This window comes from Chlorocebus sabaeus, chromosome 21, assembly GCF_047675955.1.
Source record: "Chlorocebus sabaeus isolate Y175 chromosome 21, mChlSab1.0.hap1, whole genome shotgun sequence".
Classification (NCBI taxonomy): Eukaryota; Metazoa; Chordata; class Mammalia; order Primates; family Cercopithecidae; genus Chlorocebus; species Chlorocebus sabaeus.
Genome location: NC_132924.1, coordinates 67898948 through 67917306, shown reverse-complemented (window position 1 = coordinate 67917306; position 18359 = coordinate 67898948). Strand labels below are relative to the sequence as shown.

Below are 18359 nucleotides of genomic sequence, written 5' to 3'. Positions count from 1 at the left end.
AAGAAAATCATTCTAGGACTTGGAAGGAGTTTTTGAGGGAGTGAAGAGGAGAAGTGAAATAGAAGAAGCTGTCTACTGCTTGTGCTTATTCTTTTCATCAACAAGTCGGAGGGACAGTGTTCACCAAATCTCCTGTACTTGCCAGCAGAGGGCATCCGTGGAACAAGGAATCCAACTTTTCCTACCTATAGAAGGTGGCTCCTTTCAAAACGAAAGACTGCACGGAAAATGGATGAACTTTGTAGTTTCAGAGCTCATACCTTTCTGTGTCTTGCTGGAGTTTTGTTTCCTTCACTTACTTTGAGGACTCTTACAAAGAGAAGAGTTACTGCATTACTATGTGTGCCCAGACCTAGAGCACTTCCGTGTACTTTCCGTGTGAATTTCAGTAAGAACCATTCCTGTAAGGTTTGCTCAGCTATAATTAATCAGGCCAAATTGGACCCAAAGGGAAACAAATGCCAAGTTACTTAATTAGGCAGTAAGGCTTTTCCAAGAAAGAAGGAAAGAAGGAACTTACGAAGCTCATCAAAGTAAGTATCTGCCCCATCACTTCCAGGAATTGAGCAAATCAATCTGGCCTTAAGAAAAGTCGTCCACTTGTTTATCAGGCTGCGTTGTCCTCCTACATCATTCTGACATGAGAGAAAAAAAAAAGATAAATATTTACCAACACAATTCTTTCACTCACTAAAACTGGTAGCTATTACAGGTATTACAGTGTTTTATTGATGCCATTGTTTACAAAGACACGGGATCCAGATATTGAGTCCTTGAACTTTAAAATAAGGGAAAAGATAGTATATGCCTTCAATCTTAAATGTTTTCCTCATAGTTAAATGAATTCAATATAAGCAATTCAGCTCTACTGGATGAGTAGATGCATACAAGGTAATAGTAAAGGCAACTTGAAATTAAATCCCACTTGCCAATTTTTTTGCTTCATAATCTGCAAGAGACTATTTATTTTTTTAAGTCTCTATTTTCTCATTGATAAAAATGATAAATCTCTTGAAATATGATTAGTTATTTTTGTTGTTGTTTTTCAGAGATGAGGTCTTTCTATGTTGTCCAAGCTGGAGTGCAGTAATTATTCACAGGTAAGATCATAGCCTCAAACCTCCCACATTAGACTCCTGAGTAGCTGATGCTACAGGTGCATACAACTGCACCCAGCTGAAATATGGTTAGTTTGATGAGTAAATGGGGAAAAAAAAGTCTATAAAATGCTTAGCATAGTCCCAGGCAACTTGAGTTCAATGAATGCTAGTGCTGGCTTGTATAGTATTTATAGGATTAAAAACAGTATTTGTAGCCTTTAGCAATATGTTTCTTTATAGGCTTAAAAGTCTTTTTCAAATTTAATGTCTTACTGATTAAACATCAATGCAACATAAACATATGCATAATAATACATATATAAAAACCATCCTTTTGCCTATAATCACAGCACTTTGGGAGGCTGAGGCAGGAGGATCAGTTGAATCCAGTAGTTCGAAACCAGTATGGTCAATATAGTGAGATCTCATCTCTACAAAAATTAGTCATGTGTGGTGGTGTGTGCCTGTAATCCCTGCTATTCAGAAGCCTGAAGGAGAAAGATCGCTTAAGCCCAGAGGTTCAAGGCTGCAGTGAGACAGGTTTTGTGCCACTGATTCTAGTCTGGGTGACAGAGCAAGATCCTGTCTCAAAAGCAAACAAAACTAAAACCAAAACAAATCTTTTAAATAATATTTATCTATATTTTCCATACTTTATTTTTACTCTGAAGTGGTTCATTAAAAATGTTCTTTAAGCATTTAGCAAAACATAAACACTTAAATCAATTACACAATACAAAAGATTACAGGCCGGGCGTGGTGGCTTACGCCTGTAATCCCAGCACTTTGGGAGGTCAAGGTGGGTGGATCACGACGTCAGGAGATCGAGACCATCCTGGCTAACACGGTGAAACCCTGTCTCTACTAAAAACACAAAAAATTAGCCGGGCGTGGTGGCGGGCGCCTGTAGTCCCAGCTACTCGGGAGGCTGAGGCAGGAGAATGGCGTGAACCAGGGAGGTGGAGCTTGCAGTGAGCCGAGATCGCACCACCGCACTCCAATCTGGGAGACACAGCGAGACTCTGTCTCAAAAAAAAAAAAAAAAAAAAAAAATCACAATATTCAATAATTCAGCATAAAAATTTATATTCTCATTTTTAAATTAATATATACCTGTTGATATGGTTTGGCTCTGTGTCCCCACCCAACTCTCATTTTGTAGCTTCCATAATTCCCACATGTTGTGGGAAGGACTCTGTGGGAGATGATTGAATTATGGAGGTGGGTCTTTCCCATGCTGTCCTCGTGATAGTGAATGGGTCTCACGAGATCTGATGGTTTTAAAAACAGGAGTTGCCCTGCATAAGCTTTCTTTGCCTGCTGCCATCCAGGTAAGATGTGACTTGCTCCTCGTTGCCTTCTGCTATGAATGTGAGGCCTCCACAGGCATGTGAAACTGTGAGTCCAAGTAAACCTATTTATTTTATAAATTCCCCAGTTTCCAGTATGTCTTTATCAGAAGCATGAAAACAGACTAATACACCTGTGAACACTGAATAAGTATGATTTTTCGTTCATTTGACTCAACTAGCTCTGCTGTGCTTATGATAAAACTAATTTATTTAAATTACTATTGGAGCCTATCTTTTCCAATAATGTATTTACATTTAAGTATAAATTACATAAAATCATTTATCCTTGAATCAATCTATGTTCTGTAAAGTTAATGAGAAGTTAACTGTTAAGTTTCAAGTTTGAATATCTAGAAACTTTCTTCTTTTATCTCTGAAATTAAACTAAATTAGAGAAAGGCATTTAAATGACTACAACAAACAGGAGAATTTGAAATCATATAAATACTATGCTTGAAGAAAGGGGGAAGGGAAGAAGGAAAGGAAACCAGAGACCAGAGGTATGTTTATAGCCTTAGCACCTAACACCACGGGCATCTATGGTATGTGATACCCAGAGTGAATCATTTTTTACATTCCTTTCCCACTAAACAAAAGATACATTTTCAGTAATAGTTCTGTAAAATTCAGGAACAATTATTATTTTCTTTATTTGCTCCTTAGTTTATAACACACAATTTTAAAATAATAACTTTGAAATTTAAAAGCAACAACACTCAATAAAATATTTCTTGTACGAACTAAAAATTGGCACTAACTATAGGAACTAACTATCATACCTCATAGTTTGCAGTATGTCTCACTGTTTTAAATTTTAAATGATTCCAAATCATTATGAACTTACTCTTGGAACATGTGTGTAACTGAGTACATGTGTGCTGGCGGCTGACTATCCTCACAAATATCCATATATCCATATATACATATATGTATACATAATAGATACACAGTAGTAAGCAACAATTTAAAATCTAGACCGAAAAGACTCTTCTATGATTAGCATATTGTCACTGATACTGTTTACAATTACTGGCATGTGGTGATAATAAAAAGCACAATAATTTTTAGTTGGTTTTTGAATAATTTTTAATTCTTGCTAGACAATGCACTCCCTAAAATTCCCTCCACTCAACTCCCGATATGTCACTAAATCCCTATCGCTGTTGAATGAAGACATGATTAGTAGTTAATACATAACTAAGAATAAAAGACAAAATTGAAAAAATTTTCGGAATCGTATAGACTAAGGGCCAAGGAGTTTGAGTTTCCTCTAAAATTTCATTATGGTGGGAAAATGGCAAAAGCTTCACTGAAGAGTTGGATTTAATGCTAACTTTTTACAATAATAGATGGGACCAAACTACATATGGAGAAATTGGTTCAGGAAATACACTCAGTGCTGGAAACTAGGGAAAAGGACAATGGGTGGAACAATCCAGGACATCTAGGGAGAATCAGGATAAACTGTTTAGTTGAAGACTGAGATCAATTAAAATAGTGAGGGAAAAAGTTATAAAAGTAAATTGGGGTAAGATCAAGGAAAGCTTTAATGCCAGGCCAGAGTGTCTGTATGTTATTAAGTTCACATGAAGAACTACTAAAAAAATTAGTAATTGGCAAGGAAGTTAAATAATCAGTTTCCTTTTAAGAAAATGCATAATATATTCTATATAGTGACTCTCTTATTAAAAAAGTCAGTAATTGCTCTTACATTTATATTTTATATACAATACCTTTATTATGAGTATCATTGTTAAAAAATAAAGTATATTTCCGCCAGTTATTGGATGATTGCAGATGTCTGCAGATGCAGATTTATCTAGATATGACTTGTTTTTAATGCCAATATCCTCAGATCATTTATGAAAAGATATCTATACATTAATAAGAATGAGCAAAAATATTAAATCTTTTTCCTAATGTAACAGTGAGTTCTGTGTTCACATATAGTAGAATTCCAGTGAGAAGATGTATATCTGGAATTATCAGAAACTAAGATAATTTTAAATAAATTTAAAAATATAAGATATTTCCCCATCTATTTCATGATCTTTGACTTAGATCTTTTTAAAGTAACATATCTAATCTTTACATTTTTCATCAGCTTTCTAGTGCTAAGAAGAGCACTGGTAAAAACAATTTTATTTTAATGCATTCTTATATATTGATAGTATTTATTAAATTTTCTTTGCCTACATTTGTATGTTTTGAGAGGGTCAGCAGTGAATACTGAAAATAGTGTTGATACAATAAATAAAAACAAAGATATCAGTGATCATGAATATAATGCCAGAGACTAAAGTTTGGGTTACCCAACTCAGAATATGTGCTGAAATTATTTTGTTAAGTGAATACATATATAAGCAGAATATCAGTTTAATGACATTCCTTTAACAGGCATACACAGTATTACTTCATAAAAATGAATAATTGTATCCTCTTTTAAACATTTTACTAAGTAAAAGTGACAATAAATGTTCATTTTCAAACATTTCCTCCCTTTCTATTTATAATTATCACTGATATTTAAGGTAACCATGAGAACATTCTAACTAGTAGAATAATCTTATTTAGATTTGAAGGAGAAGGGATTTATACTGTACCTGCATTTCTTTTAACCTGATAAAAAAAAATGAAATTTTCTGAACGAAATAATCTTACCTACCCATCCTACAGCCTTCTCTAGCCCCTCAGAAATAAAAAGATAAAAAACCAAGACAAAACAAAACAAAAATAATCCAAGCCAAAGATGAAAGCCACCTGCTGTCAGAAGGGAAACAAATACAGTTCCCGAGATAACAGCACTCAGGAATGGATTATAAGCATTTAATGACTGGATAGTAACTCTTACAGACATCCAGAAGCATGACCTGAGATGGCAAAGTTCAACTCACAAGGAGTTGTATTTCTCCTGCAGGGAAATGTCAGTTGGGTGTATTTTGTTGACCAGTTTCTCAGTCCCTGGATTTGTTTGCATATCCACACAATCTCCTCTAAGAACTTTAAGCCCAGGAGAGGGCTGAAAGGGAGGTAACCACTTTTGTACTGAATTGTCACCTCCTTGCTTATTTTTGTGAAGTTCTAAAGAATACAACCATCTCACTAACACAATAGATTTATTATTAAGATGTCAAAATCAGCAGTTCTTAGTCACCAGTCACTTCTGTGAGTCTCTACACTGTTTATCATTCACTTTTTGTAGTCAGGTTTCCAAAAGCCTTGACACCCTCTACTCAAAGATGCAGAGGAAAGTAACAAAGAAATTATATGTAAACAAGCCTGATCACATGTGTTCAATTTGGGTGGTAAGTAGAGAGGCTGCCTGTTTTCTTTTTCCTGTACCTTTCTAGGTGTTTGTAATATTTCTTAATTTAAAATGATTAATTAAAAAAAGAAAAAAATAAAGACAAAACAAACCACAATTTGCAATACTTCAGCAGCTTTAAAATATAGTACCTCTGAGTCGTTTGATGGTATGATGGCTGCATGTTACGAATTACTAAGATCTTCTAATCATAGCATCTACTAATAGGTAGATCAGACTTAAAGCAGGGTAATATGGCATTACATTTTCCTTCTACTGTCCCAGAAAAACTCAAACTCTTATAAATCTTACATAGACATGTAAAGTAGCTAGCAACTGTCACACCTGAACTTTTATTGAGTGTGCCTTTTGACCTTTAGGTCACTATGCTGGGTTCCTCTGTTAAACATGATTTTATCTGTATATACCATCCTCTTCAAGGATCCCTCAGTACTTTATAAACGTTGTCATTTTAACCTATATATTAGATAATAGTGGCTTTTGGAAAATGTAATAATTGACTTTCAGCTCCTATGCTCTTAAGTCCTGAAGATTTTATAAAATCAGTTTACAAGATATTTGAAAACAAGTGTTTTGTTAATCTACTAATTTGTATGCAGAGATTTGTAACCCTATTAATGAGTTTAAGTTGAAGGACACTATTTTCAAATCAATAGAAACTGAATAATGACAAAGTTTAAGAACTTTAAAAAAATAGTTGATGCTGGAGTTAGAGGTTATAAATTATTCTTTGCTTAACATTTAGTTATTTTGCCTAATACTGCTCTTCTGTATCTTTGTGTAAGCAAGAGAATGAAATTCTCAGACTCTTTGAAAACCATGATATATGCATCCTTTGTGTGCCACACTCCCTGTTCTACCCATTAGTAACACTTATGCTTATAGATTTTAGTTTGAATTAATACTACTCACCTTCTTTTGAAGCGTGATATAAATACTACAGTATTACAAATTAATAAAAACCTATTCCATTACCCAAACTAACACGGAGGCAAACACACAGGCTTCCTGTTGGCCATTTTTACAAATTCAACAAATAAGATTAGAGAAATTTAATACTTTTATCTTTTTGATTTAATGCCTGTTATATTTCAATCCATCATTCATATTATTTGCTTGATTTGTCATTTATAATAGATCCCACAGCAACTGTCCAATCCACATCTATCTGTGTTGTCTCAATCTTCACTGGGTTATTTCTAGAGACAGATTTTAGAATCTTTCTTTGAAAACTTAGTACAAATGATCTTCATGGGGCTGTATAAATAAATAATGATAAGGATAATCCAAACTCAGGGTGGCTTATTCAGAAGGTTGAAACTATGAACGTGACATGGTAGAAACAAAAAGTGAAACCTGGCATAAGCCCCAAGGACACTCATTAGAAGTGTATGCCATATATTGACCTATATTACTATATTGTGAAGAAGATCTTAAAGGAGTATATTTCAATACATTAAGTGAACTAATGGAAGATAGTGAAGTTATGCTCATTAAATCAAATGAAACAAACTATGTTGAAATTCACTTTTTAGCCTGTGGGTCTTCTTTTGCAATAGTTGCAATGCTATAACTATGTTTCATGTACCTGGTTCATTGGGATTAAAAAAAAAGGGTCTGACCACTAAAAAGTAAAGGCAAAAATAATAATATGAATTTAAAAAATAAGGTTGTGAGTTTTCACCTAACCATATTTGGCCACCAACTCAGGTAGGTTAAGTTGTAGAAACAAATGTAGAAACAACTATGTAACATAGAACATGTAGAAATATAACATGTAGAAACAAATATCTCTTCACTTATTTTCTTTGGCAACTGAAATTATAAGCATTTTTTAATATAAAGAGAAATGTATGGATACCATTTCTCTTGACTAGAGGAAGATCTATTGGCACTTGCCCTTTACTATTTTCAAAGGTTTTGTCCCCTTTCTGATACTTAGGAATCCCCCCAAAATTCTTGACATATAATAACATAGAGTCTTTTACCTCACCTACTAATAATCTTGAAATACCTTAGAGGAAATAAAAATATACAAACTCAAACATCTAAGGAAAAAGATAGACAAAAAAACAAACAAAAAAAACAAAACAAAACAAAAAAAACCTTTTGTGGCAGGTATTAAACACACTAAGTTTTAACGGATAAATTCTATAGAGGCTTTCAAGGTAATTTTTTTTTTTTTTTTTTCCGAAAAAAACACCTCGTATTTAGAGACGACTATTTGTGATTTGCTGTTAATGACTAAGCAAACAGAAATGGAGAGCATGTTTTTCTAACTACTTCAGAAACTCATAAAAATTATTGGAAATACAGGACTGGTGTAATACACTATCCTAAACAACTCAGTTTCTAAGATTTAGCACATTCAATTAGGTAAATCTAGGCATGTGAAGCAGTCCTTTTCAGGTAGAATCAGAGTTGATTCAATTAAAAAAAAAAAAAAAAAAAAAAGCTGTAGCAAACAGTATAAACCCTTTCCTAGGAATTTCTCAGACAGGAAAACAGATGGAAGTGAAGCAAAAGCACATCTGTAACTCGTGGGCACTAAATCTCTCATTTAGGTTGTAAGTGACATGCTGAAAGTAAGCACAAAAACCACAGCTCAACAGAGATCAATAAATACGGAAAGTGTCATCGGCCTAAAAACACAAATCTTCAAAGGCAGTAATTGTCCAAATAGGACCATATATCAAAATAGACAATGCAAGTGGAATTGAAGCAAAGGGCTATTAATGAGACCCCCAGGCAAGTTATGTGAAAGGGCCATCCAAACTGAATTCCTGGCACGGGGAAAGGAAATACTGAAAAACACAAGACAATTGGCATAAACTACAGCTGGGATCTGGAGTAGACTCCCGTAAGTATAATGGACAGCTCTTCCAAAAATGAATAGAATTAAAAAATAATGCAAAACAGCGTTGAGGTGAAAAATTGAAAGCAAGTCTCACTGAAGGAACTAGTATTTCCACCCATTGGCTTAAAAGGTGGGTCATGAAGGGAAACACACACACACACACACACACACACACGCAGAGTAATAAACATCACACAGACATAAATAATGGTATTTTGAAAGTACTAACTTGCAAAGTAAATAGACACAAATCTTTTCATGAGTTTATTTCATGTGGTTTTGGCTATTCATTCAATTAGCATTTAATACCCCATCACAAAGATCTCTGTTATTTACCATCTACGAGAGCAGTTCTTTGGGGTGTAAGTTGCACCATTTTGTGCTTCAAAATATTGACTGCTTCACAAAATGAAAGAATTGTAGAGCTTGACAAGGACTTTAGAAATCCTTCAAGGTTAAACAATTTATTGGAAAAATAGAGTAAGTAGTTTGACTGGAAAGTGGGAACACTACTAAAAATAATTCATTAGAAAATGTGCTCTACCATGTACAATTATAAACATATTAAGTTTAAAAGATATTCTGTGGATGAAGGTACTTATTCTCCTCAGGCTCTCATTGATCAATATTGCCAAGTAAAATTATCTTTTAAAGCAGTTTTTTTATTGTGTGTCTCTTCATTGATATCCCTTGACCAAAATTTGCATTGTTCAGATCATTTATGCAACTTTGTCCAAATACAGCTCCAAATTACTTTGACTGTGTTCAGAAATATGATCAATCTTCAAAGCACAAATTCTCTTAAAGATAAAGAAAAATAATAATGGTAACTCCAGCCTTTAAAACTAATAAAATGACGTATCTTATCTTTGGTAACTAACCTGCCCCTAACACCGCAAAATACACACACCACTACCATGAACACCAACTTCTTCCACTCCTAAGGACAGGTACACTGATATGACTCCAAATGTATGTGTGATATGTGTGTGTGTGTGTGTGTGTGCGCGCGCGCATGCGCGTGCACATGAACATATGCATATGTGTGATTGTTGGGATTAAATTCACTGTAGTGTGACCAGATATTTACATTATTTATTCGTCAATCTCTTATAGTAAATTGTTACATGCTTGTAAACTTAGATATCTAAGTTACCCTTGTTTTTGGTAACTTCCTCAGTTTCTGTCACATCCAAATTCATATGATCTCATTAAAGCCTTACATTTGTTTGGTAAAACAGTCATGGAAGCAATAGGTCCCTGGTGTCCTCATTTGTTTAGGTTAAGAAACTGAGAGAATGAGAAGTAGAGCAAAATGTAAACCTAGATCTGATTTTAAGTTGAACATTCATATACTCCAGGCAAAGGTCATTGATGATATCTTTACTGCCAAATCTAACACCTAGTCTTTAATCGTAACCTTACTTGACCTCTTTTTGATAAGCGACATTTTTGATAGCTGCTTTCTTCTTGAAGCAGTCTTTTCCCCTGACTTGTGACAACACTCTTCTCCAGTTTTTCCACTCAGCAATGACACCATTCCACTCTGCAAATTGTCTTTGCAGACATTCTTCTCTTCTATTTCTTAAATGTCATTGTCCCTTTGGATTCTATGCTTGCCCTTTGATCTTGCACTACAAATCTGTCTGAGCAATGTCAGGCACTTCCATAACTTCAAGATCTGCAAGTATACTGGTAATTTTCAAATTTATTAGTCTAGAGACTACTGAGCCTCAGGTTATATTTTCAACTGGCTATTGAGTCCCCATATCTCAGAACCACATCAAGTTCTTCATGTCCAAATATAAAAATCTGTGCTCATAATTTTTTTTTGTTATTTACTGTCTCATATCAAAATATGTATCTGTGCACATGTTCCTGGTCCATGCTGTATCTTCTAGGAATCACAATTACGAAGAATAAAAGGGTACTTGTCTACAAGGTGGGTATCAAAATCTCTGTGATGGGAGAAAGAGAATTAAAATGCATTAAAAAATTTGGCTCATGAGTCATGCCAGTCATATTTGAAGACTAACATCCACATGGCTATTGGATAGTGCAGGTGTAGAACAGTACCATCATTACCAGAATGCTCTATTGGTCAGCCTTATGCATACCAGGCAAATAATAAAAGAGCAGTAATAAAGTGAGGACTTTATAGAAATCTACATATACTTTCTCCCTGAACTATCTCTTGAACTTACTCTTAGTGCTTATCTCTTTGTTCCTGTTGTCTTTAGGGAACAACCTAACAGGTTCTCCCAGTCACAAATATTTCTCGATCCAGATACATTCTTCAAATTGCTGCTAACTGTATTTACCTATCTTGTCACTTCTCTGCTTAAAACATTTTATAATCCCTCATTGACTAAAGGATAGAGTTCACACTCACTAACATGGAAACAAGACTTCTTATCAACTAATTTACCACTCTAATCTCAAAAGTCATTGCTCCCCAGACACATCCCTTGAATTCCAGTTAGAACAAGATTTCACTGTTCCATAAACAAAAAATAAAACCAAAACAAAACCAAAAAAAAAAAAAAAAAAAAAAAACTGTCACCACGCTGCCTCAAATGCCTGGCGTCCACTCCTTAGTGTTGTTCCACTTCCTCATAGAACTCAACTAAAGCACCACTTCCTTCGTTTTTGGGCTTCACCGAATCCTTAGAGTTCTCAGCTCATAACTCTATCACATCACATTATGATTATTTGTTGATATGTCTATTGCCCCCACTATACTATAAACTTTGAAAGAAAAGGGACAGTGGTTGATTATTTACACTAATTGTCTAGTATAGTGCATTTTGCACAGAAATTATTTTATATTTTGTTGCTGTTGTTGAAAAATGAGATGATAAAATAATAAACAAAAGAGTTATAAAATTGAGAAGATTTACCCTTGTTCTGCGAATAATCCTTTACCCATTTTTATATAATGTTTCTCTATTGCCAAAGCCTTTTCCCCACCAATCACAGTTTACTACTTAGTCTAATAATAATATCTTTGACAGGTCAATAAAACGAGTTTTACAAGTCAATAAAACAATTGTTTTTCAGTTAGTAGCTGAAGATGAAGGGAGCTCTTAAATTGTCAGCAGTTCTTTACTGTGCTAACGTATTCAGTGAAACATGAAAACAAATGAACAACTATAACAGCAAGAACAACAAAACCTGACTATTTCCAAATATGTTCTGTGGGAATATGCTGATGGAACAAATAGAATAAAGGACTCTCATGTTACTAAAAAATCTTTGTAAATTCTGTGAAGCATACAGAGTTTACTCTTAGTTTCCTCTAACGTGATTTGTTGCTTCTTAGATCTTTACTTGTATCTATTGAACTCAATTTTGTTTCACAGCATAGAGGTGCATTCTGTTATTATTTGTCAAAAGAAAAAAAACAATATTATAATGACGTTGGGGGGAAGAAACAACAGAAAGGAATAATAAGTTTCAAATAATGTCAAAATAATCTTTTTTATGTGAAAATAAGATACCACAGCAATAATGATGCTGAGGTCTTTTTAAACTATTGCTAAAGTTGTTACAGTTTTGTAGGACATCTTGTCATATTTTAAATAAAGATTTTCAGTCATTTCTCATGTTGTCAGTGAAATCTCCACTTGAAAGTGTTCACTTTTTGACACAACTTAATCTTAGATTATTAAGTTAGAAACATGGGCAGCATGTGATGCAACTAAGAAACTGCAAAGAAAGCATTTAGAAGCAAAACATTATAGACATTTGACCAATGGATTATATGTACAGCGAGAAAATTCTGAAGACGTGCTCATTTAAAAGAGTGATTGAGTAGAGATACACTAATTAATGAAGAACCTCTTTTTTTAAAAAAGTAAATTCATCCATTATATATTCTTTTTTGATCTCACAATTTGTTAGCTTTTTAACCAAGAACAATAGCATGACAGAATCTTGCTGTGTGGCCTCAGAGGTTTTGTGTGTGTGTGTGTGTGTGTGTGATGGGAAAACTCATTTATGACAATTTTCTCTGCCTTTCAGTTCTCTAGGTGTTTTTTTCATAATATAAATAAAATATTACATGTTGATGTTTAGAGAATAGGTTATAATTTTAATATAGGAATTTATACATGGGGCAACTACATTTTTCTTGAATACATTTCTCCACCTCTGAGATTAACTTTCAGTATATTTATATTAGGGTAAGACATTACTTTGTTATAAATACATTTCGGTTAAATGGATTATATTTATCAAGAAATAAGCATTGAACTGGTGCACAAAATATATACTTACTTGCAATGTATGTTCATCAGAAAGTGACTCTTGAAATTCATTTAATTGATTGTAAATCCCTTATTCTTTATTAAACAGAGCTCATTTATACAAATAATGTCAATCCACAACACAGCTTTTCAGGATCAGGATACTATTGCTATAAGGCATGCTTCAATACACTAACACACTAGGACTACTCCAAACAACAGGCATTCATCTCTAGGCAAGAGGCTTCAAGAGAAATTACTGTGAATTCTTAGAGTCTGAAAGAATGAGAATGCTTTTTAGAGAATCTGTCCCCTGGGGGTGAGGGGATCAGTGGGAGACAGCATTATTGGCTAGGACACTAGGTAAAGAATGATCTGGGCTCACAAGTTGGCCTCATTCAAAAGCCATGTTTTCATTAGCACTTTTAAGTGCAATGATGGTTTGTATTTCTGTCCCCGAAAGTGTTCAGAAGCCTGAGGGTACAGATTGAAACAAAAACGTGATAGGTTCAGATGGAAGAAAATGAAAAGTTTGTACAAGACCAAATAAAGCTTCCCACTGAGAGTATTTATTAACAGCTCTTCCCCTTAATAACTGAGTTGATGCTAAAGGTGTGTATTTAAGAAAAGTTATTTCAGTGGAGACAAATCTAAGGAGAAAAATAATATACTGAAGTCAAAGTATGATTATACTAGCATTATTATTCCATAAAACTTGTATTCAATCAAAAAATGGAAGCTTCTCATAGAGTATCTGTGCTTATCTATAATTTACATAAAATAGCAAGATTAAAAACTCATTGCAGTTTTCTTCAAAATAAATATTTTTCCTTGTGGTTATTTGTTTTTTCCTCTTTGCTTCATTTTCTCTCAGAACCTAATCTAGATTACAGGTCTAGAAAATATTTAATAGAGTAATAATATAACAAAATTTCAGCTTATTTGATGCATGTAATGATATATAATTTTACATATGTGATGTGCATGATGATAAAAATATAGAATATACATCTGATGATACTTAAATTACTCTAGGCATTACATTAAGTTACTTTCATTTAGATTATTTAACATTATATAAAAACATTTTAAGCTCCAGGGATCAGGACAATGCACTGATGTTACTGGGAATAGCAATCACTGGCAAAGGAATAGCCCTTCAATAAAAGAAATAAGCTGCCAAAGATGTGTAACTCACACCAGGGCAACAGTTCAGGCACTGTTGGAAAACAAACTGTAATGTTTGAAAAATGTGAATTCTTTTCTTTTTCTTTCTTTGCTTTTCTTTTTTAACATTTGGATCTCAAAAATTACACATCTAGGGTAGTATGAATCATATCATTTATGAATAATGGGCATTAACTTTGACTTAAACCTTGCATGTTTTTTTCCATATATATATGCTTTAAGTAATATATTATGTATATATACTACGTATATATGTATATATTATGTATATATGCATGTATATATGTATGTAATATATTATGTATATATGTATGTATATATACCCATACATATATATATATATGCTTTAAGTAAAACATATAAATATATCTTGCCTTACAAACTCTTCCAACTCGAGAAAGAATGGTTTTATCGGAGGTACTGCCTTCTTGAGATGATTCACGAAAGAAGAAATATATTTTATCGTCATCTGGATTGTAGGTGTCTGGTATGGGGAAAGTTCCAATAAATTTTGCTCCTGTTTGAAAGAAAAGAAGCTATACATTAAGATGCTGAAACAATCCAGTCATCATAGTGTGGTGATATTTCCATGTAAAAGCAATTAGCAGTAGGATTTAAAAAAAATGAACTATGGGCAGGATGTGGAAAATGAGATGTTGTATATAAATGAACATGACACAATGTATAAATATGTATCAGCATAGAGGTACTGAACAAGTTCTCCAGGAATTCCAGAGAACAGGTGAGAACATGACTAGATTGAATTACTTGTAGATCTTTTCAGATATGGAGATACTATGACTTTATATTCTCTTTCTATATAATGAAGTTTTTAACCACCATGTCTTTCTTTTTCTTTTTTTTATTAGGAGACTAAATTTTATTTTTAAAACTATTCTTCACAACTGAAAGCTACAACACAGGGCAGAGGTTGCATATTTCATATTTGAGTGCTTGTAAGGTTACTGTTCTCAAACATTTATTGTGTGTTCTGCTTATAAATATTTAGTTTCATGAATATTCTGGCATCATGGCTCAGTTCCTCTTTTCTCATTATGAGTAGAGGCAGGGTTATGTTAGCAAACATAATAAAAAGCACGTTGGTATTGTTGACCATGAGGTTCTGAGGTCCAGGTGGAGTAGGCTCTGTTTATTTCAATTTATTTGTTCACCTACATAAGAGATTCTGTTGCTACCCCTCTCTGCCTCTCATCCTCCTATCTTTTACTGATGGATTATAAATTACAGCTGGGAAAGGTATATACTGTTGATTTATAATCAGTTAGATAGGATGTGTCCTTTGAATTATGTCTCTATTGGTGGGGCATGATAAGATTTCTCTGAGGCAATAACTTTTGTTTTTTAAATCTTCTTTTCCTAATTGAGTACCCTTTCTTTCTTTCTTTTGCTGATTGCCGTGGCCAGAACTTTCAATACTGTGTTGAATAGGAGTGGTGAGAGAGGGCATCCTTGTCTTATGCCGGTTTTCAAAGACAGTGCTTCCAGTTTTTGCCCATTCAGTATGATATTGGCTGTGGGTTTGTCATAAATAGCTCTTATTATTTTGAGATACATTTCATCAATACCTAGTTTATTGAGAGCTTTTAGCATGAAGGGCTGTTCCATGTCCTTTGCAGGGACATGAATGAAGCTGGAAACCATCACTCTCAGCAAACCAACACAAGAACAGAAAACCAAACACCCCACTCTCCCACCCACAGGTGGGAGCCGAACAACGAGAACACACGGACACAGGGAGGGGAACATCACACACCAGGGCCCGTCTAGGAGTGGGGGACTAGGGGAGGGATAGCATCACGAGAAATATCCAATAGAGATGATGGGTTGATGAATGCAGCAAACCACCACGGCACGTGTATACCTATGCAACAAACTTGCATGTTCTTCACATGTACCCCAGAACCCAAAATACAATTAAAAAAACACACCCTAAGAAATCTTCTTACTTAGTGTCTGGCCACAAATAACAATCATATGGTGGCCAAGGTTAGAGGGCCCAGTCTGTGGTCAGTGTTAGGGGTTCAGTCTGGAGCCAGGGTTAGCTAAGTGCCAGGGGACACATTGAATGATTAGTTCAGGTTAATCCTCTCTTAACTTTTTCTGTACCCCAGAAGGGTATTTACTTTTATGATCCACCATCTACCACATTCTACTCAGAGAACACAGCCCTGAGGGAAGCGATCCCAGAGCTGGAAGGTGGAGGGCAAAGGAAGGAGGAGGTGAAGTCAGAAGCAAGTCCAGGCTGGGGTAACACATGCAGCAGCTGCGACTGTGGGAAGCTCAAGTAATCACCATGTCTTTCATAAAAGGCTTAGGAAATAGTAAATATCTAGCACTGATTTTGACATATTGTGATGTATTACTACTTTGATGAATTTTGTGTAATTGCCCTAGGGGTATAAAAATGGAAACAACCAATAACGTTTGGTTCAAGTTCAATATACCAGTATAGGCTCTAGATAAACTTTCTGAGTGTATATCTTTTCTCTGCCACTTACTGGAATGGTGACTTTTGACACATTATTTAACTTTTCAATGACTCAATTTACTCATATGTAATATAAGACTACCAACGTCATCTACCTAATAAGATAATTTATATTATTACCAAGTGAATTTATATGTGTGTATATATAGCATTTATATACATAAAGCATCTATATAAGCATTAAATTCCTTTTTATATGTGTATATATGCCATATATAGCATTTATATATATCATTTTATATATATAGCATATATATAACATTTTATATATAGCATTTATATATATAGCTTTATACAACAAACATTTAGCTTTAACACCTCCAGTATTCCCCCCAAAACAATTTTTTACAATACAAAAGCCAATGTTTACCAGAGTTCTATAAAATCAACAATGACTGAATAAACAGAATAAGGCTATTTATGGTATATATTAGTTAAAAGGTAAAATAAATAGGACTTCAAAAAAAATCCATGCTTTTTCCTCCTCCCACCTCATTGATGTCATACTGAAATGTATATAGCATATATATATACAGCATATATATATATGTATAGCATTTAGCATCAGGCAAAGGCTGATTATACAATAAGTGTTTAATAAATGTGATTTATTATTAAGATAGTTATGGGGCTGATAAGCATTATCATTATGATGACAATACAGAGGGGTTAATAGAAAATTTAGTACATCCATGTACTTGTAAAAACAATATGTCATTATTAAAAATTTACTAGATCTGTATGTACTGACCTGGAAAGATGGCCATAATATATGTACAGTGTAACAATGTTTGCAATATGATAAACCTCTTTTCACTGTATCAGTGACAAATCTATTTGGGTTTCTAAATCCTTGTTTAAGAGTTATTGGGCATTTTAAGTCTTGGTTTTAAATAACTGTGAATTAACCAGGTAACAGATGTGTAATAGGACGATATTAGTTCAGAAATAATTGGATTAAAGCAAGGAAGACAGACCGTATGGTTATTGAGAAATGAAGGAAAGACTTTAAGTAGGAAATGTGTGGCACCTGGAAAGAAGCACAGAGCACTGAGTTTTTAAGAAGTAGAAGCAAGAGAGAAGAGAAGCCAAAAAGGTTTAAAAGAAAAAATAAATTGGCGGGGAGTGAAAAAGATCAATATTGCCTTTTCTAGAGTTTTGCCTAGAGCTCTGATCGCTGTGTGCCCCATGTGTTATGAAAATCACTCTCCTGCAAATGCACAGTAATTGGCCAATATCCCAATAAAGAAAGCTTCACAGTAGCCTTTTTCAATAGACAAAAGTTAATGTTGGGGTTGGGTATGGTGGCTCATGCTTATAATCCCAGCACTTTGGGGAGGCTGAGGTGGGTGGATCACTTGAGGTCAGTAATTTGAGACCAGCCTGGCCAATATGGTGAAACCCTGTCTACTAAAAACACAAAAATTAGCCGGGCATGGTTGTGCACATCTGTAATCCCAGCAACTTGGGAGGCTAAGGCACGAGAATCCCTTGAACCTGGAAAGCACAGGTTGCAGGGAGCCAAGATCACACCAGGTCACTCCAGCCTGGGCGACAGAGAGAGAGACTACGTCTCAAACAAAACAAAACAAAACAACAACAACAACAACAAAAAGTCTCAGCCTCTCTGGGTTGGCCGTGTATCTCCCATCCAATCTCTTCTTTGCTTTAATGCAAAGCTTTGAAAGGAAAACAGAGGAGGGAAATACATTCATGAAATTTCTTCTCCTTATTCTATATTATTTTCCTGTTTTGTTTTGTTTGTTTTGTTGGTAATTTAG

General features: G+C 34.3%; 1 protein-coding gene across 2 annotated transcripts in view; it reads right to left on the bottom strand.

Moving 5' to 3' along the window:
* Positions 1-18359, bottom strand: part of SEMA3D (semaphorin 3D) — a 194127-nt gene that overhangs the window by 47037 nt on the left and 128731 nt on the right. For both annotated transcript variants that reach the window (XM_007982331.3, XM_073009164.1), the window contains 2 exons: positions 14444-14586; positions 521-635 (listed from right to left, as the gene is read on the bottom strand). In XM_007982331.3, coding sequence (XP_007980522.3) covers positions 521-635; positions 14444-14586 — 258 coding nt within the window. The remainder of the gene's footprint in view (positions 1-520; positions 636-14443; positions 14587-18359) is intronic.